At 45.9% G+C, this 25,009-nt stretch overlaps 1 protein-coding gene and 1 non-coding gene across 2 annotated transcripts; one reads left to right on the top strand and one right to left on the bottom strand.

Moving 5' to 3' along the window:
* The first annotated feature begins 876 nt into the window (after positions 1-876).
* Positions 877-24,926, top strand: Psat1 (phosphoserine aminotransferase 1). The gene is made up of 9 exons (XM_057779498.1): positions 877-1,172; positions 5,100-5,160; positions 5,941-6,010; positions 7,710-7,915; positions 8,917-9,089; positions 13,288-13,457; positions 18,298-18,426; positions 21,070-21,207; positions 21,993-24,926. Exons 1-9 carry the CDS (start codon positions 1,113-1,115, stop codon positions 22,096-22,098), a joined length of 1,113 nt encoding a protein of 370 aa, XP_057635481.1. The 5' UTR covers positions 877-1,112; the 3' UTR covers positions 22,099-24,926.
* LOC130880893 (U7 small nuclear RNA) lies at positions 10,067-10,130 on the bottom strand. Its single transcript, XR_009057683.1, has one exon. It is a non-coding gene; the product is annotated as a U7 small nuclear RNA (small nuclear RNA).
* Positions 24,927-25,009: the final 83 nt, after the last annotated feature.

Consider the following 25,009-nt stretch of genomic DNA (forward strand, 5'->3'; position numbering starts at 1 on the left):
ATAATTCGCTTTAGAAATGTTCTGAACTTCAAAGGAACTGCCCTTGCGGAGAAGGGCCTTCTTGTTCCAGAATCTCACATGAGCCCCCAGAGCAACTCTTTTGAAATGAGAACTTGTGCGGAAAAGTATAAACAGATTTGGCCATGTGCCCAGCTTGGCTCAGGGCCACATTCCTCTGGTCCGGACTGAATTCAGCTTGCTTTTTATGCTCCTGTTAATACCTCCTCACAGCTGAGGCGGTCCAGTGAAAGAGAGAGCTGAGATTCAGGTTCTTGTTCATGAAAGAAATAATGATTGAGAATGGAGAGTCAGCAACTTGAAAGAGGCTATCCTGGAGGAGGGTAGGGGTAGCTGCGGGAGGAGGGAGGTTCTCCCCCAAAGTTCTTAGCCACTTCTGTCCTTTCGTGGTGCAGTGCGTTAGAGTCCATGTGCAAGCACAAAGCCTTTTTGTTTTATGTTATTTTTGGGACAGGGTCCCTCTGAGTAATCCCTGGCTGGCCTCCAAGTAACTATCCGATTGCTTCAGCCTTCCAAGGGCTGTGATTATCCGGTGCATCGGGTCACAGTCTCATGGTCTCACTCTTCTAGGTCCTTCTTCACCCTGCACGTTCTTCTGTGAGTGCCCTGTCTACACCGGAGTGTCTGTGTGGGTCTTAGGAACGTCTGCTGGTGAGTTAATACGGACTGGCCCCTGGAGCAAGTGTAGCAAAGCCTAGTCCAGAGCCAAATGGAGCAGGAGCAATGGACTTGGGCACCATCTCGCAGTTGGCCAGAGGCCAGGAGCGGGGACTCAGCGCCCAGAGGTACTCAAAGGCAGTAGGCTCCCGGCCACGCGGGCGGCTGGTGCAATCCCCTGCTCTCTTGCGTTGACCGCCAAGACTGGTTGAAATTCTAAACTACAGGAGGAGCAACTGATCACAGGCTCGGATGGTGAGCTCAGCCAATGGGGATGCGAGTTTCTGGGAGAGAGCCAATCAGTACGCGGCCTGACACAGAAGACCAATGGGGCGCCGATTCTGCGGGTTGGGGCCCGCCCCTCCTCAGCATCCGGAGACGCGGGCAGTTCGCGTGGTTTCTGCTGTTGCCACTTCCCCGGTTCTCGCCTCAGCACCATGGACGCCGCCAAGCAAGTGGTTAACTTTGGGCCCGGGCCTGCCAAGCTGCCACACTCGGTAAGATGGCCGGGGTTCGGTCGGAGCGCGGGCATCGGGATGCAGGGCGTTGGGATGCAGCTGTCGAGATACAGACATCGGTGTACAAGGCGCAGGGATGCCGCCATCGAGATGCAGCTGCTGACCCCGAAGTGCTATCCTGTGCAGAGAGACCGGCGTAAACACAGGCTGTACCTCCCCGCGGTGTGGCCGCGCCGGCTCAGGCGTGCACGGGCGTGCGTGTGTGAAAGAATGGTCGATGGCGGGCGGGCCAGGAGCGAGCACGTCTGTATCCGTGGTGGCAGGCTAAGCTCTGGGCGCTGGGAATGCAGTCCTCAAAACTCGGAAAGCTGCCGGCTTCTCCCTCCTCACTCACACCGAACCCGCTCAGCCCCCAAGGCTTTCTCCTGGAAACCCACTTTTCCCCTCAGTGTGTCCGGGGTTCTGACTCTGAAAAGCTTTGGGCTGTTTGGCCAAGTTCCATTCGCTAGATCCCGGTGCCATCCCGTTCCGCGCCGGTTCCTCTCGCACCCCAGCTGTTCGGAATGAGATGCCTCTCATGGCTTGGAGCCCATGAACCAGCTGCCGAAACTGCTATCTGATAACCGGTTGCCACAGCGCTCTGGCATGGCCAAGGATTGTACAATTCTCTATTGTTGAATCCTGGCGATCTCCCTGGGACACCGCGGCCTCTGTGGGGGTAGGAACAGGATTTTGCTGTGTGAGAGGGGAAAGGATGCCTTAGTTTTGTGGGGACAACCGCACAAGCTGAGAACAGGGCTTATTCTGCGACCACTGCAGTTCATCTTCCGTGGCGTTCTTTGCTGGAACTGTGGGAACATCTGTGCAGGGACCCCCACCCCCTACCCCAAGCCCTTCTTTAGGAGTGGGCTGTTCGTTTGTTTTTGTTTTGCCGGGTATGGTAAGGCAATGTCTCAGTACAAGCTAGTCCAGAATTTACTTTGTACTGCAGGGCTGGTGGTCTTCCTGCCTCCACCTCCCAAGAGAGGGTGTCTCAGTTAAGGTTACTATGACTGTGTTGAAACACCACGACCAGAAGCAACTCGTGGAGGAAAAGGTTTATTTAGCTCACAGTTACATATAACTGCTCATTATATGAGGACAGGAACTGAGCAGAGGCCATGGAGGGTGCTGCTTATTGGCTTACTCTCCATGATTTTCTCAGTCTTTCTGAACCCAGGACCATCAGCTCAGGGGTGGCCCCACCCATAATGGGCTGGACTCTCCCTCATCAATCACTGATTAAGAAATTGCCCTACAGACTTGCCGAAGGCCTAATCTTATGGAGGAAATTTCTCAGCAGAGGCTCCCTCTTTTCATATAAACTCTAGCTGGTGTCTGGTTGACATAAAACATGGGGATTACAGTTCGTGCTGTTAACTTCAGTTTAGGAATTTTCTTGGTTTAGTTGAGTTATGAAGATTAGAGAAGCTTTCAAAAAATGTTCTGTCACTTGTAAAGAAAAATGAAATTTATAAACTTCTGTACGTGAGGCTGGAGAGATGTGCAATGGTCTAGCTTTCGTCTAGAAGTAAAAAAAATAGGGATTTTTGTTATAAAATATTTTTTTGATTTTTTTCGAGGAACTCACTTTTATTTTTTAAAATTATGTATACGCATGTGTGTCTGTGTGTGGTATATTCACGTGTGTATGCATGTGTGTCTGTGTGTTGTATGTTCACGTGAGTTAAGGTCTGTGGAAACCAGAAGAGTTAAAGGCAGTTGTGAGCCAATTGATAGGAGTATTGGGGATCAAATTCCAGTTTGTGTTCTGGAAGAGCAGTTTGTGTTCTTAACAGCTGAGCCATCTCTTCAGTCCTGGTTATAAACATGTGTTTTTCAAGAAATGTATATAGGAAAAAAATACAGGACTGGAGAGATGGCTCAGAAGGTAAGAGTGGAGGACCAAGTCCAGTTCCCAGCACCCACTTTAGATGGTTCACAGCCACTTGTAACTCCAGCTCCTGGGTATTGGATGCCTTCTGGCTTCGGAGGGTACACACACAAATAAATGAACAATGAAGTAAATCTAAAAAAAAAAAAAACCAAAAATAATCATTCAAGGATGGTTCCAGGTGGGTGGTAAAGGGATCTGGTAGAGCTCCTGCTTGTCATTTGCAAAGGCAGGTCCTCTTTGGTCCCCAGTCCACACATAAACCAAGATTCTATTGCAGGCTAATGTTTCTTTTACTATGTGTATTCACCAAAATGTTTTTAAGTGGTGTGATAGTCTTATAGATATGTACAATATATATATATATATATAATATATATATATGGCACAGTACAGTATTTCAACACATAATTTATGTGATGTCTTGGTACCTTATTTTCTTTAAGCTTCATTGCCTGAGTGGGGTTTTGACCTTCAGTCTTCCACTAATTCGGATTACAGAACTCTTATCTAGCCCAGTTCTTAGCTAATATTTCTTTTTGCTTGTTTGAGACAAGGCTTCAATATAGAACCCTGGCTGACCAGTAGCTAATAATTTAGACCAGGCTGGCTTCGAATTCTCAGAGATCCGCTTGCTTCTGCTTCGCAAGTGTTGGGATTAAAGGTTTGCTCCACTACACTGGGCCTTAGCTAATGTCTTAACCATCTCCCATTTGGATTCTTCTTTTGCACTTTGTGTTTAATTATAGAGCATTTATTTTGTTTACTTTTGTTTGTTTGTTTCCTTGCTTTTTTTTTTTTTTTTTTTTTTTTTTTTCTTTTAAACAGAATCTCTTTACAGAGCTCTGGCTGTCCTGGAACTCACTCTGTAGATCAGGCTGGCCTTGAACTCACTGAGATCCACCCACCTCTGCCTCCTCTGCTCTGGGATTAAAGGCCTGTGCCATCACACCTGGCCTGAGCCTTTCTTTATTATGGTTATCCTTTATTCACCTGCAAGGATCCATCTCTTGTCTCAGCAACATTCAACATATCGACAACCTTATTTAAGCAAATTGAGATTCTCTTTCATAGCTTAATACTGATTTTTAAAATTTCCTGTTTTAGCTGAAGAGAACATATATCCTATTTTCTGTTTCTCCATCCTTTCTCCCCCACTTCTGATTCCTTTTTTCCTTTCCTTCCCCTTTCCTGATTTCCTTTCTTTTGGTGCTGGGAATTGACTCCAGGGCCCCCAGCATGCCCAACACGTTATACCATTGAGCTGCACCCCTAGCTTCCATTTCATTATAGGGGAATTGATATTGCTTATTTGATTTGATAAGAGACATTTTTGTGAATGATGGGTTTCCCAATTAATGTCATATCAATAAATCCCCATGACCTTTCAAGGGCTGCCTTGCCAGAATGGAATAATAGTATTCAAAGTCAAGATGTAGCCCACAACTCAGAGAAAAATCTTTTTTTTCAGCCTCATCTGGATATAATTTCTCTTTTCTCCTCCTTCTTTCCTCTGCCTCCCCCCAGCTTTGCTGCAAATTAAACCCAGGGCTTCCTATGTGCTAGGCAACTGCACTGTCATTGAGCTTCATGTAGTACAGCCCCAGGTCCCGGAGTTTATTTTAGTTCATAGCAGGTTCTTGCCCATGCTGCCTATCAGAATCTACGACTTAAGCTAGCACCACCGCTCCCCGTGAGAAATTGGCCTGTCTGTATGGTTTGGACACAACTGGTTTTTGTTCCTGTGGGCTCCTGAACTGAGAACTATATATGTTTATTAAATGAGCTTTAAGAGAGAGGCAGATGAGATTTGTAGGGGACGCGGTCTCTGGGACCAATCATGTTGCTTAATTTCAGGTCCTGCTTGTGCAAGCTATGTCAGTGAGGCTCTGTGGAGATGAGGGGAGGGGCTTGGCTGTGGGTGGGAACAGAAGCCTGGGCACCTTCTGGGTTTCTGCTTCGCTGATGCCCTCACCTCCCAGGTGTCTGAAAAGTGTATACAGCATGTTGCAGTCTTCTTTTTCTCTTTCTAGGTGTTGTTAGAGATACAGAAGCAGCTACTGGACTACAAAGGACTCGGCATCAGTGTGCTTGGTAAGATTTACTTTTGGCTTCTGTTACCATCCTGGCTTAACAGGGAACAAAAATGGCGCAAACCCAGGCGTTACTCTGAATGGTCTTCCCATAGGCTGTTATAAATACATTTATCTTTTATGTCCTGGGTCACATATTTGCTGGAGTCCAGACTGAACACATCTCAAGTGCTAGTGAGAGAAGTTTCAACATAGCTCACTGTTTTTTAATTGGTTGTTAGTGGTCACAAGCTGTGAGATCAGCAGATACTATACATTTGTGTAAGGATGCTACCAAGGGTCTGTACTATTGCTTCACATTCAACATAAAGCTTTTATTATACTTAAATAAGAGCTTGCAGAAGTGAAAACGTTCACAAGCCTCTGTGAATATCTTGCTCATTAATAATTTCTTTATTAAACTTTCGCTCCTGTGTTGTTTAGGAAGAGAACCTCCAAGCTCTATGCTTTACATTTATTTTTTTTGTTTATTTTTCTTGCTGTTTCTCCGGGTTACACTGTGCGAAGGGACTTCAGGGCTGGTTGTCTGTGTCCCTAGTTTGGGAGAAAGGGATAGAGCAGGGTCTGAAAAGGACCTAAGGAATCAGCTAGTGTGGCACTTGAACCATCACTGCGCTGTGACTTCAGGTCTGAAATGTTCAGCCTTTATATCAGTGTGCACTGTTCTTTCCATTAAGTGTACCTGTGCCCACCGTCTGAACTCAGAGCGTTCTTATTTTTCCATAAATTTCACAAGCATGTCTGTCTGGTATTGTACTTCATTGTTTCTTTGCTTCCACAGAAATGAGTCACAGGTCATCAGATTTTGCCAAGATTATCAACAACACAGAGACTCTTGTGAGGGAATTGCTGTAAGTTTATACAAGTTTTTTTTTAAGAATATTTATTTTGTGTGTGTGTATGCCTGTATGCTTGGCGTGTCCCACTCCTGTGTGCCTCGCTGTTTTCTGTCCTTGATGGAGGGGTTAGTTAGAACTTTAGCATTGGCCACACGGCTAAGAGCCTCTTCTGACCGGAACCCTCGTTTAACTCAGTTCTATCCTAGTATTTTTCTGTCCCACGCCCCTGCACGTGGATAACATAAGCCTGGAGCCCTGGCTTCTGCCAGTGCTACTGGGTGCTAATAGCGTCATGCTTGGCATGGCCTTGCACCGCTGTCTTAGAGTTCATATTGATGCGATGGACACCGTGATCAGGAAACAACGTGGGGAGGAAAGGGTTTATTTGGCTTACACTTCACATTGCAGTCCATTGAAGGAAGTCAGGAAAGACGCTCATAGGGCAGGACCTGATGCAGATATCATGGAGGAGTGCTGCTTACTGGCTTGATCTCCATGGTTTACCCAACCCGCTTTCTTCTAGAACCTAGAACCACCAGCCCAGGGATAGCGTCACCCACAGTGGGTTGGGCCCTCCTACAACAATCACTAATTAAGAAAATGCCTTACAGGCTTGCCTACAGCCTGATCTTAGGAGGCATTCTCTCAACTGAGGCACCCCCCTTTCTGATGATGCTAGCATGTGTCAACTAGGCTACTTGCCAGCTTATCGAGCTGACTGTAGTCTAGGTACAAGATTCTTACACAACCTGTTGTCCACCTTCCTGCCACCTTGCTGGTCACTTCTGTTTTGAACTGATGCTGGAATTCTGCCCTTTGACCACTTATTCCTAGGCTCTGACTGTTATAAAGCTTGGGATGTCTGCAGTCTGATCACCTTTTCCATCCTGAAGTCAAAGCAGTTTGCACTTAGTCCTGACGTGTGTTTGGGTTTTGCTTACTCAGCTAGATCTAGAGGTGCCAAAGACAGACACCTCTCAGTGGTGGTTCAGTACGGTTACAGGTGATGGACCTGATTCACTGAGTTAAGTGAAAATAGGAATATCTGTCTTGTGTAGCCAAAGGAGGACACAGGAGCCCTGTTGTCACCAGAGAATCTTCCCAAAAACACCCTCCTCACCTGTGTGCCAGCGTTGCCAGGAGTCACCGGTGTTTGCAGATTAACACTTCTCTGTGATTTTAGCAAAGATCTCAGCCAGATCCCATGGTAGTTTTGTTCATTGCACGCTTTCTGGGTCAGGGTGGCCAGAGTTGAGATCTGAGGGTTGAGAAACAGAAAAGTATGATTCCTGAAAAGAAAGCAGGGCATCACTAGAAAAAGTAAAACGTCACCATTGGTTGTCACCAGTAAATGTCAAAGAAACTAGTAAATAAATGACTAAATTGGGTAACAGAGAGTGATAGTGAGACTGTATTTCTTTTTCTTTTAAGGTATATGTCGTGTGTATGTGTGTTCATGTGTGTGTGTTCATGGAGGCCAGAAGAGGATACTTTGAAGCTAGAGTTATAGGCAGTTGCCAGCTGCCTGATGTGGGTGCTGGGTACCGAGCCCAAGTCCTCTGCGAGGGCAGTGCACACACTTAGCACGGAGCCAGCCATCTTCCCAGCCTCTGCAGAGTGAGACCAAAAGTATGCACTTGGTATAGCGCCCCTCATTCTCTGTCCTTGATGTGTGAGCTTCTGTATTTACTGCACTCCTTTTTATGTCCAGAGATGTTCCCAACAACTACAAGGTGATCTTTGTGCAAGGAGGTGGGTCTGGCCAGTTCAGCGCCGTCCCCTTAAATCTGATTGGCCTGAAAGCTGGAAGGTGTGCTGACTATGTGGTGACCGGAGCTTGGTCCGCTAAGGCTGCAGAAGAAGCCAAGAAGTTTGGGACTGTGAATGTCGTCCACCCTAAACTCGGAAGTTACACGAGTGAGTTCTGGGAAGTGAGCTGGGCGGTAAGGGGGTGGCTGCCATTCCCTTTGCTGTCCTTTTGCTACCGTCCTTCCGCCAGTGGTTCGCAAGCTCATTTAGGTTGTGTGGCTGTGGGGTCTACCTGCTGTAGAGTGATGAGAGCCCTGCTAAGCCAGGTTGGCATTTGGTGTGGGGACAGCGGGGGCTCTTTGTCCCCTTTCTAGTAGACTGTAGTCCAGAAAAGAGCCCCTGTCTGGGAAGATGTCCGCAGCTGCTCTCCAGCTCACTATAGTCTCCCACATTTCACGGCCCTTGCTGGAGCACCCCAATAATAGTATCACATGCCCTGCTGTGACTTAGTCACTAATTCTGCCTGAGTCATATTTTACCCCGAGGGAGTGGGCTTGATTGGCTTTGCTGGAACCACATGGGCCCAGAGTGGGTCAGCACTGGGCTCCTGAGAAGAAGCTGGTAGGCCAACAGGTAGAGCGTAGATGGGTAGCTCATGACAGGAAAGCTTTCAGATGAGCACCCAGAACTCCATCTCCTTTGTTGGTTCATTTGTTTGGGTTTTTTGACAAAGCGTCTGTGTACTCCTGGATGACCTGGTAGGTAGTCTTCTATTTTTGGTTGTGAGCCTAACCTTTTTAAGAGCTGAGCCATCTCTCCAGACCGACTTGGTCTTGATGGAGCTCAGGCTGGCCTTGAACTCAGAGCTGTCCTCCTGCCTTGGCCTCCCACGTGTGGTATTACGCATGGACACCAGTACGCTCGGCCCCTCTGGACTGCATTTGAATGCTCTTTCTGCCTGGCTGCATTTGAAAAATTCAGAGTTTGACGGCTCATCTTCCGCTGTTGGTGGTGATGATGGCAGGAGCAGACAGGTGCTCGTACTCGCCAATGCTTTGGCGTCAGTAATCCCCTCCGGAAAGTAACCAGTCCCCGGGGTGGGGGGTGTCATCTACTTATGGAGAACGGAAGGAAGTATGCAGAGCCTCCAATTTTGTCCTCTATGTCAGAAATTCCAGACCCAAGCACCTGGAACCTCAACCCGGACGCCTCCTACGTGTACTTCTGTGCAAACGAGACTGTGCACGGGGTGGAGTTTGACTTCATACCTGATGTCAAGGGAGCCGTGATGGTCTGTGACATGTCCTCAAACTTCTTATCCAGGCCAGTGGATGTTTCCAAGGTAGAGTATGGGAGGTTGGGTCAGGGAACCAGTAAATGTTTCTCTGAAGTGTTTTGATATGTATGCCCATAGAAAAGACCCTGCGGAGTCTGGGACTGGCAGAGCCCCTGAAGCCAGGGTAGATAGACATTGGTGAGCGGGGTGACAACTGTTTGTTCCATCACTGACTGTCTGAATATCCAAGACTGTGGGAATGGTTGCTCACGACCTACAAGTCAGGCCTTGAGGAACTTGCCTGCCTTTTTAAGAGTGTCTCTGGAGCTTGGCATGGTGGCTCATGCACGCCTTTAATCCCAGCACTCAGGAGGCAGAGGCAGGTGAGTCTCTGAGTTCGAGGCTAGCCCGGTCTACAAAGTGAGTTCCAGCTAGGGCTGTAACACAGAGAAACCCTGACTGAAAAAACTGGGAGGCTGGGGGGGTGGCAGTGGTTCTTGCAAACTTGTTGGCAAGGATGCTGGGAATGGCATGCTCACTCCAAAGTCAAGAGCAAGATACCACCACGCCCTGGGGACGGTGAAGAACATCCTGTGCCTTTTGTCAGCCCTAACTCCGAAAGTACACCAACAGCACACTCAGACATGAGTGATCTGCCAAGGGTGGGCAGCGGAGGGGTGAGGGGCATTGTACCAGGAACGTGTCGTAAGAGCAATCTGTAAAGAATTTAAAAACAGCATCCAAGCTAGCCAAATGGTAGTCTGCCTTTAAAATAATGTTTAAAAATTTATTATTTGGGGTGCACATGTGTGTGTGTGTGTGCACATATGCACAAGTTTGTGTATGTGTGAGCCTGAGTGAAGGGAGACGGATGCATGTACAGAGGTCAGAGGGCAACTTTATGGAGTCAGTGCTCTTGGTCCACCTGTATGTGGTTCCAGATATGGCATTCAGGTTGCCAGGTTTGTGTAGGAAGTACCTTTACCAACTGAGCCATCTTCTTGCCCCTCCGCCCCTTTTTTTGTGGTGGTGGTGGTGGTGGTGATGGTGTTTCAGATGAAGGTCAGAAATCCTGCTGGACAAATTCTAAAAAGAGCCATAACAGTTCTGCCCTCATTTTTTTTTTTTATTATTTGTTTGTTTGGGGGCTTTTTTTTTTGTTATTGTTTTGTTTTATTTTGTTTTTGAGACCTGGGCCTCTATATAGCCCTGGTTTTCCTGGAACTCATTGTGTAGACCAAGATGGCCTTGAACTTAGAGCTTGAATTTAGAGATCCTCTTTCCTATGGTGGGCCACCATGCCCAACTATGCCTCTTTTTTAATGTGATAAAATATAAATTTATTATTTTAGTCATGTTTTTTTTTTTTTAAAAATTTAAGCTAGTCAGGTGATGGTGGTGGCACATGCCTTTAATCCCAGCTCTCAGGAGACTGAGGCAGGTGGATCTCTGAGTTCAAGGTTAACCTGATCTACATAGTGAGTTCTAGGAAAGCCAGTGCTACACAGAGAAACCCTGTCTTGAAACAACAACAACAAAATTAAGTCTAAGTGTGGTGGCACAAACCTTTAATCCTGGCATTCAGGAGGCAGAGGCAGGTGAATTCCTGAATTTAATGGTAACCTGGTTTACATTTTGAATTCCAGACCAGCCAAAGGTATATAGTGAGACCCTGTGTTTTTGTTGTCGTTATATTTGTTAGTTTTTTAAGTGTGTGTGGTACACGTACATATACACATTACATGTACATACACACATATAATTACCTATTATTATCGTATTGTACATATACACATTACATGTACATACACACATATAATTACCTATTATTATCGTATTGTACATATACACATTACATGTACATACACACATATAATTACCTATTATTATCGTATGTGTACACTTACACATTACATGTACATACACACATATAATTACCTATTATTATCGTATGTGTACACTTACACATTACATGTACATACACACATATAATTACCTGTTATTATCGTATGTGTACATATACACATTACATGTACATACATATAATTACCTATTATTATCGTATTGTACATATATACATTACATGTACATACACACATATAATTACCTATTATTATCGTATGTGTACACTTACACATTACATGTACATACACACATATAATTACCTGTTATTATCGTATGTGTACATATACACATTACATGTACATACATATAATTACCTATTATTATCGTATTGTACATATATACATTACATGTACATACACACATATAATTACCTATTATTATCGTATGTGTATGGATGCACACTTGCCGTGGTGTGCATGCGCTTGGCAGGTTCCTCACCTGCTGGACCACTTTACTGGCCCCATTTTAACCACTTTTAGGTGCATAACTCAGGGGCATTAAGCACATTAACTTTGCTGTGTAGCCCTCACCTCTGTCCAACCCCAAGAACCCTCAGATTTTGTACTGAAACTGGTTAAAGGCCACACCCCGATCTTTACCAACCACTATCCAACTTCATGAATTTGTACTCAAGGGACCTTCTGTAAATGGGATCATATTTATTCTTTAGTGCTAGGCTTAATTCCCTAATGTCTTCGAGGTTCATGCTGGTGCATATATCAGAAGTTCAGTTTTAGACGACTGTTCTGTTATATAGATCTACAGTATTTGGTTTATAACCACACTTTATGTTTTTAAAGAAGGGCCTCACTGAATAGCTCAACCCAGCCTGACCTTGAACTTGAAATCCTCCTGTCACTCTCCCTTGTAATACAATTGCACTTGATTTTCTGGGGTGACATAGAACCTGTAGCTTGTACAATGAAATGACCTCAAGAACCATTAGCTATTGATGTGTTTTAAAATTCTCCCTCAGGTGTCTCACCCACCCAGGCTGGGTTGCGGCAGCCCCCCTTCATGGCAGCTTCCAGCTGTGTCTAAGTGGAAATTTGTATTAATTACTATTGACTTAATTTATCTTTAGATTTAGTAATTTTATTTTACATGTATGAATGTTTGACCTATGTGCAAATGTGTGCACCAGATATGTCAGAAGTGGGCATTGGCTCTCCTGAAACCAGAGGTAGAGATGGTTGTCAAACACAATGTGAGTCCCAGGAACTGAACCCTGGTCCTCTGCAAAAGCAATAAGCACTCTAAACCACTGAGCCATCTCTATAGCCCATTGATTAAAAAAATTTATATTTTAACCATTTCAATTTTTAATTAAAAATATTTAACTAAAATCTTTGTCATTTAATTATGAAATTTTAACAGTTGTACAAATACATTTTCTAGATTAAATGATAGAATTTCATTTGGGTTACCAAAGAGTTGGAGGCCCCATTTTCTTTTTATTGTTTTGCGGTGTTGAGTATGAAGCCCAGGCTTGATGCATGGCGAGCCTGCTGTCTAGTGCACTTACCTCGGTCCAGAGGGCCTGCATTCCAGGCTAGATTTTAACTCACTGTGAAGGCAAGGGTGACTTTGAACTCCCGAACCTTCTGCTTCCGTCTCCCAACTGCTAGGATTACAGGTGTGTACCACCAAGCCTGGATATTTAGTTAAAACAATTTTTTTTTTCCTTCGAGACAGGAAGCTCTTTGGAGCCTGTCCTGGAACTTGCTTTGTAGACCAGGCTGGCCTCGAACTCACAGAGATCCCCCTGTCTCTGCTTCCTGAGTGCTGGGATTAAAGGCGTGTGCTGCCACTGCCCAGTGTTAATACAAATTTTTAAGATTTATTTATTTTTTATTATATGTGTATTAGTATTTTTCCTTCATATATATTTTTTTGTGTACGATTGGAACCCTCAGAGGTCAGAATCAGGTGTCAGATCCCCTGGAACTGGAGTTGCAGATGGTTGTGAGCCACATCTGGGTGTAAGAAAACAAACCCGGGTCCTCTGTAAGAGCAGCAAGTGCTGTTAACTACTGAGCCATCCCAGTCCCGAGAGGGCCTGTCCTAAGTACTGAAGTAAACAAGGGTTGTGAGAGCATGAACGTTCCGGGACTTCACAGTGCTGGGTGTGGGAAGTCTCTTCCTGGCAAAGGCCAGGCCGTGGGTCTCCCCACTCCAAGTGCTGACTTACTTTGGGTAGAGATTCTTATAGTGGAGTGCTTCTAGGCCAGAGTTAAACAGTTCTTGCTTTAAAGAAGTGTGCTGAGGGGAGCTAGATATCACCATTATATCACTCAGTGGTGGCCACAAATTCCCTCAAAAATAGCCCATGTTTCTTTCTCTCTCTTTTTTTTTAAAGTTTGGTGTGATTTTTGCTGGTGCTCAAAAGAATGTTGGCTCTGCTGGGGTGACGGTGGTGATCGTCCGTGATGACCTGCTGGGGTTCGCCCTCAGAGAGTGTCCTTCAGTCCTTGAATACAAAGTGCAGGCTGGCAACAACTCTTTGTATAACACACCTCCGTGTTTCAGGTAACTGGGGTGCTGTAGTCTTCTGGCAGAGTGGAGGTAGAGCAGAACACGCTTCGTTAGCCAGTGACCCCGGAGCCCCAAGCACACTCAGCATTCCCTGTATAGCTCGCCTCCTGACCCCCAGGTACTGTTTGGTCAGTTTTTCTTGTTGCCCTTTCTGTGGGGATGACAGTCTTAGCTTTTGCTCGATCTTGATAATCCAGGCGCCGACTGTTGACCATTAACCCACAAGCTCTCTGTGGATAAAGTGCCCTGGTTTGTGTCTCAGACAAACAGAGCGGCTTTCCAGAGGAGCAGGGTCAGGCTAGGGGCAAGGGTGCCAGGGTTCTCGTCTGTCTTTCCCTCCTGCAGAAGACGCCTCCCACGCACAGAAAGGGAAGAGTCTGGACTTCAAATTAGGTTGAAAGTCCTGTAGGCAGATAAGGATGCAAGCATGTCCTGATGATGGTCTTTGTTTTGTTTGGTCAGAGCCAAAAGGTTGTGGGCCCTGAGAACTGTTTGACTCTTCTGGATAAACTGGGCCTTGGATTGTTGCTCAGTAGCCTTAGGCAGGAACTGGGCTGGAATGAAGGGCTTTGGTAACCTTCTTTTTAGCCCATTAGTAACGTTCAACCCGATTAGCGGGTAGAGGAGAAGACACTAAATAATCCTTATAACTTCACGAAACATTTCCTATTTGTGCATATCGAGCTGCTAAGTGTAGATTGTTTTTATCTTCAGTTGTGAGGAAAAATGTCTTTTATCCAATTACCTTATTTCAGTTGGAGAAAGGATAAGATAGAGGCATGGTGACATATACCTGTAGTCTCAGGACTTAGGAGACAGAATGTCATCTTTCGGCTACTTAGCAATTGCAGGGGTAGCATATGGCCTGTACAAAGGCCCTTGAGGGGCTGGGCGAAGCTGGAACCCCCAGGGGGTGGGGAAGTTGACGTCAGGGAAGGCTAACTACTTGTAGGCTTGCACAAGCTTCTGAAAGAGTCATGACACCTCATCCCTAGCCCGGGAGCTCATCTGCAGCCTGGAGACTTCTGGTGACCTTTTCTGAACTCTGACATGCAGGGTATAATTGATATTGTTTTAAAAATTATATAAAAATAACACCCGCTCTGAGCCAAAGTTTCTGTGTGAACCGTGATCAGGGAAACACTGTGCCTGCCTAATCCTCAAAGCCTCATTCCAGGGCCCCAAGGAGGCCAGAATTCTTAGGTGGTCAAATCTCTTTTTAAAAATGGCAAAGTATATAACTATACACATTCCTCTGTATGCTTTAAGTCATCTCTAGATTATTTATAGTACCTAATAAAGAATATAATTTCTGTGCTGTATTGGGTAAGAAGTAATGACAAAGAAAAGATTTGTTTATATTCCTTCCAGACACTGATTTTGAAACTTGGTCTGTACAAGGTTGACAGAATCCATGGCTGCCAAACTCATGAATTGGGGGATCAGCTGTATACTCTCATACATTGCTCTGTGTCTGAGCTGTGCACAGTGCTGTTCAGACCTGTGGGAGTCCCCTTTCAACCCAGCAGTGTACCATGGGCCTTCTATCATGTTAGCTTAAATGCCCACCGCTTTTCATTATGAACAGCTATTCCAGGAACAGGCTTTCTGTGGTTTAATAAAGTTAGGCAGGCTTAGATGGCAAGCCTATTTGGTGTTTGTAGGTAGCCAGTTTCATACCGAAAGCATCAGTTAGGTAAAAGTGTGTACTAATGAGGGAAAGAATGGAGCCCAAGTTGTGAATCCGCATAGCATTGCAAGGCTCCGACAGCTTTAAGAGCTTTAGAGGGCAGAGGTCGATCACAGGGGCCCAGCATCAGTGCATACCTGGGAGCTGGGTGGAAAAGCAGGCAGGGCTTTCTCTCCCCAGGGTCGCCTTTCTGCTTTCTGGGCAGTCTGCTTTCTTCAGATCTACTTGCTGCTTGCTGAGGCATTGGAGACCCAGACTAAGGGGGCTGGCCTATGGAAGTGTGTTGGCTTTCTGCTGCTTTGACCTGCTCAGATCCCAAGGCAGCCAGAGAATATTGGTAGCAAGCCTGAACACGGTGTTGTTCCTGAGGTGTCGCTGAGGCACGGGCTTTTGTTGCATTAGATTTCTTAGAGAATCCGCAGTTTTGAAACGCAGGGATTACGAAGCACCAGGTGAAAGTGAGCGTGGTTTCCTGGAACTGTCAGGACTCCCCTTGGCTCTGATAATCTGATGGGATGAGCCTGGGCGAGCAGACGTGGATGCGGGGAGGAGCGGTTCGGGGTTGCATAGATTTTGAGAGCATCTTTTCACACAGGCACATACATACATGACACACGCACAGGTGGCCTTTCCGACAGGTTAGGTGGCACTCCTTCTGTCCCACAGGTAAGCTGGTGCTTAAGGCCTACAGTCTCAGACAGAACGGATAGCCCTGGCATAAGGGAAAAGCACCTTGGCTTTGAAGTCAGGCAGACATTGGGGTAGAATCTTAGCTTTTAGAAGCTACTGGGGATGGATGGCTTTAGCTAAGTGAAGCTGAGTCTGCTTTCCTATCTGTAAAATGGGAGAGTGGAGCCCCTGAATCAGGCTACTGTGATCTGTAACAGTAGGCTGAGGCACTGTAGACTTCTGTAAGACTCATTCCCTTTTCTTCCCCGCTCGTCCCTCTCCCCTGCTTCCTCTGTCTAACTAGTCAAGGCTGTTTTCTGCATCTCCTCCCTTCCTCCGTCACCAGCCTGGAGTACTAGGCCAAGGAAGCCTCTGGAGAGGTTCTAGTGTGCTTTTGCATACTGCTGACTTTTTGTAAAGAGCCTGTGTGTCTGGTGTTGCCTTTTCTTGTCTTCTGGGAAGAAACTCCTGCATTCTTGGCTCACCTGGTTGAGACAGTGAACTGAACAACTGGTCAGTGTTAGGGGTTTCTGAGTGACAGCCCTTTGCCTGTCAGAGCTCTGCACACCTGGTGATCTTCTATCCTGGCGTAGGGTAACGTGTTCCGGAACAGGAAGCAGCCTAGCTGGGGCATCCCTATCCCAGGTTTTGGCTCAGCCTCTTTTCCCATCAGACCTTTTGCAGTTCCCGTAGATCCCCTTTATCCCACACCTGGGCACAGCCACACTCCGAGGAGACTGGAGCTGGGAGCTGACCACCTGTGGACTCCAAGCTCATGGAGGATGGAAGACCTGCTTCTGCTCTGTGGGCTTTCAGTTAGGGATGCATGGGACCTTCTTAAAGGCAGTGAGAAGACTGATGGGGAAACCACCTGCCATCCTCAAATTCCCTGTAACTTCAGTTTCGTTTGGGTACCCACCAGCTACTGTTTGTGTGGGCTGCTCTTGCCAGGCCCTGTGCTAATGTGGATCTTGTGGAAGAGAAGTTTGGACACTGGCTCGGAAAGGAATGATGCTGTGTTGTGGCTGGTCCTCCGAGAACCAGGAACACAAATCTTGTACCATCTCTTCTCCACTTCTTTTTTGGTTTTTTTTTTGAGAACAGGGCCTTGCTATGTAGTTCAGGTTGGCCTGGAATTCTCTATGTAGCCCAGGCTAAACCATCTTCCTGCCTTGGTCTCCCATGCTCTGAGGTTTACAGGTCGGTAGTTCTCCGTTTCTGATCCTTGCTTCTCTAGCCAGGATGTTGGCTTCTCTGTTTAGGTAGAAACGAGATCTGCTAGGACTTCCCTTCTTCTTGGAATGAGCTGTCCAGGTCCGCCTTTCCCTACTGCCAGCTGAGAACATCCCAGGGATTGCTGATTGTTCTAGTTAAGTCTCATGCCCACCTCTTGAGACAAGGAAGCAAATCTTGCTGCTGGATCTGTATGTTGGTATGGGGGTTGAGTTAAGAAGAGCAGGAGAGGTGTCTACCTCAGGTAGTAATGACTCCTTGTTCTCAGTGGTAAAGACAAGGCTTACATTTTTTTTTTTTTGGTTTTTTGAGACAGGGTTTCTCTGTGGTTTTGGAGCCTGTCCTGGAACTAGCTCTTGTAGACCAGGCTGGTCTCGAACTCACAGAGATCCGCCTGTCTCTGCCTCCCGAGTGCTGGGATTAAAGGCGTGTGCCACCACCGCCCGGCAAGGCTCACATTTTCATGGCGACCAGCCCTGTGTGGAACCTGTGGTGTCTGCCACGGCCACATCACCTCTGTCAGCTAGGAGGTGCTGACTTGGGACCCTAGGATAGAAAAGAATAACAGTGTGGGCTTCTAGCCTTCTAGCATTAGGATCTAAGGCATAGATATACTCACAGAAGTTTAAAATAAAGGAGCGAGTGGGAAGCCAAGCCAAACCAACCCCTACAACTTTATATGGATCATATGAGCAAGGGACTCAGGATTCAGGAGGTGAAGCATGAGCTTAGGGTGGGGTTGGAGAGACAGCTTAAAGCAGTGGCTCTCAACCTTCCTGAGGCTGCAACCCTTTAATACAGCTCCTCATGTGGTGACCCCAACACCTAAAGTTATTTCAATGATACTTCGTACCTGTAATTTTTCTTCTGTTATAAATCATAGTGTTACTATCTGTGTTTTCTGATGGTCTTAGATAACCTCTGTGAAAGGTTCGTTTAACACCCCAGGGGTCGTGACCCACAGGTCTAAAGAGCTGGGGATGTGTGATCTGGGTGTTGTGGAGCATTTGCAGCAGAGCCTAGAGGGCTGGTGTGGCATTACTAAGGTGCACTATGTCGCCTCTTTAGAATGCTTCATGGGCTACAGTTGCTTTGGCCTAGTCCCTGCTGTACTCTTCAAGCGACCTGTTCATTTGTAATGATGCTGAAAGTGTCACTGACTCCCAATACCAGTTTGTTTACATGTTGTTTTGACTTTTGCAGAGTTGATCTTAATGGTGTTGTCTTTTATCCCTGCTTTAGCATCTACGTCATGGGCATGGTCCTGGAATGGATCAAGAACAATGGTGGAGCCACAGCCATGGAGAAACTCAGCTCCATCAAATCCCAAATGATTTATGAGATAATTGACAATTCTCAAGGATTTTATGTGTAAGTCAATGCACTGTATCTCTTGTGAATTGGAACTATATTCCTTGGAACTTATATTTTCCCAGGACACTGGCATGCTGCTCCCATGCCTCACGAGCTGGGATTGGAGGTGGTGAAATTCTTTGCTCTTGGTAAATCCCAGTCTTTTGGGTCATGTCACCAAATACTCTGATCAGGGAAGAGTGACATGCTGGGGTAGGACCCCCTCTCTTCTCCCTCTCTGGGACACTGGAAAGCAGTTGTAGTAGGCTGTCAGCTTTGCTGAAATCTTTCTGTTAGTCCCTTGTGCTGTAAACCCCTCCTCCTGACCCCCCTCCCCCATGGGCTTGTGTGCAGACATACATGGACATTTTGCTTGTGTAGCTCAGAGGAGAGCCTCCTTATCAGTCCTCACTTTCCATCTTCTTTGAAACAGGGTTTCTTTGTTTTTCCTTTGCCAGGCTAACAATCCCTTGAACTTCAGGGGTCCTCATCCTATTTTACATTAGAAGCACTGGGATTACAGGTGCATTCTGGGATTGCAGGTGTATTCTGGGATTACAGGTGCATTCTAGGATTGCAGGTGCATTCTGCCCCATCAGGCTTTATGTGGGCTCTGGGAATCTGAACTCAGGTCCTCATCCACTATAAACAGTTTTCCCACTTGGCCAACTCCCTTACCTCCTTCCCCCTTTTCTCAGAGTTCACTGCCTCCCTTATTCTAGGACAGGTGTCCCCATTCCTGGCCTGCAGTCTGAATGATATTGGCTATGGCAGGGTTGACTTGTATCTAGTTACATACTTTCATGACAAAGGGATGGGGGATCATGTGTTGATCACTGGCTGCATTTGTGAGGTCTACAGATGATGCATTGATCGTGAAAATGTCTCCTGGGGCTGCTGTAATAAACCACCCATAAACTTGGGAGCTTAAAACAACAGAAATTGTCAATTTCAGAAGCTCAGAATTCAAGATCAAGGTATTCTTGGGTTGGCTCCCTCCAGGACTTTAGGGAAGGATCTTTTCTTCTCCAGATTGTCCCTGACTTCAGCTGCATTGTCATAGTCTCTTGTCTTTAGTGGCCTTTTCCTTTCCTGTTTATTTATTTATGTATTTATTTATTTATTTATTAAAGATTTCTGCCTCCCCCCCGCCACCACCTCCCATTTCCCTCCCCCTCCTCCAATCAACTCCCCCTCCCTCAGCAGCCCGAAGAGCAGTCAGGGTTCCCTGCCCTGTGGGAAGTCTAAGGACCTCCCACCTCCTTCCAGGTCTGAGCATCCAAACAGCCTAGGCTCCCACAAAGCCAGTACGTGCAGTAGGATCAAAACCCAGTGCCACTGTTCTTGACTTCTGAGCTGAACAGAGAATTCTCAACAGAAGAAGTTCAGATGGCCAAAAGACACTTAAGGTCATGCTCAACTTCCTTAGCGATCAGGGAAATGCAAATTAAGACAACTTTAAGATACCATCTTAACACCTGTCAGAATGGCTAAAATAAATAACACCAATGATAGCCTTTGCTGGAGAGGTTGTGGAGTAAGGGGTACACTCATCCATTGCTGGTGGGAATACAAACTTGTGCAACCACTTTGGAAAGCAGTGTGGTGGTTTCTCAGGAAATTCGGGATCAACCTACCCCTGGACCCAGCAATACCTCTCTTGGGAATATACCCAAGAGATGCCCTATCATACAACAAAAGTATATGCTCAACTATATTCCTTTCCTGTTTTTGTTTCATGAGAGTGAACCATTGGATTTAGGTATCCCCAATACTTCAGGATGATTTTATTTTGAGACAGGTTTGCATTATGTATCCCAGCCTGGCCTTGAACTTTCTATGTAACTCACACTGGCCTTGGATTTGTCCTGCTTTCTCTCCCCCACCCCCAAAGGCTGTGCTTGTAGGCATGGGCCGATACACTCACCTGTGCATGGTAGCCTAATGTCAAGATCATTGTCATCACTTTGTCTGCAAAAGACAAATTTTCCAAATAGGTCATATTCATGGGTTCTGGGTGGTGAGATGGACATGTGTCCACTATCCAACCTGCCATAACAAGCTTCTCGCCATAATAGTAGATACCCCTAAGGTAGTGCCTGGGACTTAGAAACATCATGGATAGTAATGGTATTTGATCTTCCCTAGCCCTCAAGGTGGGCACAGATGTCCACTGGCCATATGTCATCTGGTATGTGAATGTGTTGTTATATATCCAATTCCACATATATACATAACGTTTATATTCACAAGCCAGGGCCTCCATTTTTAATGGTCATGAGGCTTAGTCTTTTGTAATAGATATATCTGCCTAACAGTAACTTGCTCTCCCTTTGAGTATTTTGTGGGCCACATGGAATAGAAAAGCAGCATGCTGCAATCCTTACTTAAAATTGCAGTTTTTACCCAAGACTTGCTGAATTTGTGTGGTGAAGGGTGTGAGTGCATTCTTGGAAAACAAGGCTAATAAAGCGTGCAGCCATTCCATTTCCCCTAAAGTGATTATAGGCTTGTACCACCAGAACCTAGAACCTTCTACACGTTAAGCATTCTGTCTACTGAATGCCAGCTCCAGCCCCGATACTGTTTAAAAACCTGTGGATTTGTTTATGACATTACACCTGTTAGAAATGTAGCTGGAATAATAAACATGCCTTTCAGATGTCCAGTGGAGCGCCAGAATAGAAGCAGGATGAATATTCCATTTCGCATTGGCAATGCCAAAGGAGATGAAGCTTTAGAGAAGCGGTTTCTTGATAAGGCAGTGGAACTCAACATGATCTCCTTGAAGGGGCACAGGTAAGCCTTCCTCATGCCCAGGTGTGTCAGAGGCAGACTGAAACAAATCCAGGACTTTGCAAAGCCTGGAGTCGTGGTGACAGACCTGCCGACTGGGTTGTGGTGCATCCTGCCTAGGATTGCGTCGGCACTGAAAGTGCCTCGGGTAGGGCCTGCCTGCTCTACTCTGGAGTTTGACCATCACTGGGCTCAGCTGCACATCAGACATCCTGCGCAGTAACTGTCCTCACTCAGGAGACCCTAGAGTGCTTGCTCAGTCTATCTTCTTGGAACTGTTGCAAAGTCTAGCAAGTGATGTGACCCCAAATCCACCGTCATCGGGCTTTTTTCTCCCCTCCTTTAGTTTTTCTTTATCAAAGGTGAATAGTATGGGTATGATAAAAGTCCAGTGTATGCATGTATGGAAATGTCAGAGCTAAACCCATTCACTTGTCCAAATAATGTTGATAATTACTCTAAAAATGTGACTAGTTTGAGAAAATCCAGTGTGAGCATGGTGGATGACCTTTACTGTACAGGGGGTTTCCTTAATGGCTCAGAAGCTTCATGCTCCCTGCGGGGGATGGTTTACAGGCAGGGAGTTGAGTTCTGGGCTCAGAGTTGCAACTCAGGCAGGGTAGTTAGTGAAAGTTGGGTTATGCTGAAATAAATGCCTTTTAAAGTATACTTTTTTTCTGTGTCGTTGTGGTTCAAACTTGAACCTTATGTATGGTAGGCAAGGGCTTTGACACTGGTATGTCTTCTCCTGATTTTCTCGGTCTTCATGGTTGGGTCTGTTGTTGTAGGTCAGTAGGAGGCATCCGTGCCTCTCTGTATAATGCTGTCACCATTGAAGATGTTGAGAAGCTGGCTGCCTTCATGAAGAACTTCTTGGAGATGCATCAGCTGTGACATGACTGGCTCCATGCTGTCTGTGAGCACCATGCGGCGTTCAGAGTACCTTCAGATAGGCTACAGTAACTTAACAGATGTGGATTTCCCCCAATACATGCTTAACACAGACTCTTCTTCAAAGAATAACACCTAACCATCCAGGGCTCTGCAGAGCTGATGGGACTCCCAGCTGATGGCCACCTTCATTTTGACTTGACCTGGAGGCACTTTCAAAGCTTTCCTGTTGTTTTTCTAATGAATGCAGCCTGGCACCTCTGCTGCTTCATTCCCTAGGCAGATCGCAGTCCTAGCCTCGGACTTTGTTCTGCAGAATTGATTAGTTATTTTTGGGTTCACAGGAGCATACCCCAAGGAGGTTGGAGTGCATGTGCTGGATCTGACAGCAGTGAGTTTTCTGGGTTCTGCAACTCTTGGTTAAAGTCAACAGTGAGCATTTTGAATCTGTATACTGCTATTCTCGTAACAAGATAAAAGTGACATACGCTATGAGTGCTTATATAGTGGGTCTGATTTTAATACCGTACGATTTATATCTATGCCTTTATATATCTAATGAGACAGTTCTGTCGATGCTTTTAGTGTGTTCAGCCCATGACTTTGTGCATGACTCTTTCCTGCTGTGGGCAGTTGCACCCTCTTACCGACTCCCTTCTAAAGCCGCTTTCTAAGAAAGATCTAGAAGTTCCACGATTCACTCTTCTTATCCTGGCCACAAGTAGAAGAAATGGTTGCTTGTTTGCTTTCTGGTTAGGCTGTTAAACAAAACTCAGTTACCCTCCCATCCCCATGAATTGTGTTCACATAGCTGTTTTGTAGTTTGACCAGGGCAATACCGTACATTCCAGATCTTTGCTGAGGTCTTTCCCCATCGTTCATATGTTGTTAGTGTTTTCTGTTGACTATGTGAAGAACATTAAAGTCCTGAAGTATCTAAACCATTGCCTGTGAATTCTTCTGCTTGCCTTTTAGACGTTCCGATAGGAAGCCCAGGGTCTAAAAGTAGCTTGTGATAGAGCAGTTTAGTCAGTTGTCAGGCTTAGCGCTTATGCAACTCAGTGTGGTTGTTTGCCTTTTACTTTTGGAGCAGACACAGTCAGCAGAGTCCTTCCAGCACAGCTCCCAGAGTGCACTTTTGTGAACTCTGTCCCTGTTAGCCCAGAAAAAGCCAGCAGAACAGTGCTTCCTGATTCATTTGGTTGGACAAGGAGAAGACACTGATTAACTGGTTCTCTTGGTCGGGTGTCAGCTTCTCATTTGCGAGGGATGGAATTAATGCCCAGCCTTGCAGGATGCTTGTATTGAAAACAAGGTCTTGTTTAGGAATGTGACAAACCGCCACAGCATTCTGTAAACACCAAGAGCCTGTCTGTGGAGTCAACTTAAGGGTCCACAAACAACTCAGAGACAACCCCCGTTTTCCATGTGTTTGTGAGCCCCAATTGTCTCCTCCTCTTCAACCCTTCATGTCCCAGCCAACCCTGCTGTGACAACCCTTGGATTATTTCAGCACCCATCTCTGCTTCATCCACCCCTCCCAGTGCAGCCACTCGGACAGACTGTGCTCTGTGTGTATGGATGCATGAATGATCAGGGCTTTGTAGTGTGGCAGTCAGAGCTTCCTAACATCTGCCTGCTTCCTGTCTCCTGTGCTAATGGTTCTTAGCGTGTTTCTATTACAGGTTTGCCCATGCCACGCTAAGCTCAGAGTTCTGCCCAACTCAGTAAGATCAGACTCTCTTTATGACTTCTGGTGCTTCTTTACTTCCTGTTATTTTCTTTGTTGTCATGGAGGTGACATTTTACTTCTCCTCTTTGTGATGATGAGGTGGCTGCTTGTCTGTCTTGCATGTAGATGTTTAGACTGCCTAACGAACGCAGAGCATAGTGCGTGGTGTATTGCAAACAGCTTGGGGTAGTACAGGCAAAATGCCATCTCAGCCCATGGATTTTATAAAATATCAAAAGCTTAGTGTTCATTTTCTATTAACGGTTTGACTAGGATCCTATGGTAGAGTGGGGGAGTTTAAAACTTTGAGAAGTTTCTAGAATTATCTTTACTATTTGAAAGCTTTTGGAGAAAGCCAGTTGTCTGGCCATGGTAGACTTTGGAGGACAGATCATAGAAAATAGCCAGAGCATAAAATGTGACCTTTGTATGCCACGAGACATGAGCTGATGCCAGTCTACTGATCACATGGAGGGTGGAAGGAGATACTGGGGGTGCAACATCTCTGGGACTTTGGGATGAGAACCCGCTGGCCTGTCACTGAAGGTTAGGAACATGACAACAGGGGAGCCTTAGGGGCCCCCATGAGCCTTGCTGAAAGACTGACTCGTGTTCTTTCTTTCTTTCTTTCTCTCTCTCTCTCTCTCTCTCTCTCTCTCTCTCTCTCTCTCTTTCTTTCTTTTGATTTTTGAGACAGGGTTTCTCTGTAGGTTTTGGTGCCTGTCCTGGAACCAGCTCTTGTAGACCAGGCTGGCCTCGAACTCACAGAGATCCACCTGCCTCTTTCTCCCAAGTGCTGGGGTTAAAGGCGCGTGCCACCACTGCCTGGCTTGTGGCATTTTCTAAATTGCTTCTGAAGCTTATTTTTTTTTTCTCTCAAAGTTCTTTATGACACATGACGTGTCCTGATGTCATCCCTGTGGGGAAGAACCTTCGTGTATTCCATTTAAGCAACATTAAATGAGTCTTTTCTGTTAAGTGCTATAAAATCTGTGACAATGACAAGAAATTAAAATCTTTTCATGTCCCCCACCTCAGAAGACTTTTATGCAAATGTTTCATTCACCCACTGCAACCCAGTAAAGGCTTTTTTTAAAAACATCTTTTAATATTTATTTATTATGTATACAATATTCTGTCTGCTTGTTTGCCTGCAGGCCAGAAGAGGGCACCAGACCTCAT

Source organism: Chionomys nivalis, chromosome 8 (genome assembly GCF_950005125.1).
Source record: "Chionomys nivalis chromosome 8, mChiNiv1.1, whole genome shotgun sequence".
NCBI classification, from domain to species: Eukaryota; Metazoa; Chordata; class Mammalia; order Rodentia; family Cricetidae; genus Chionomys; species Chionomys nivalis.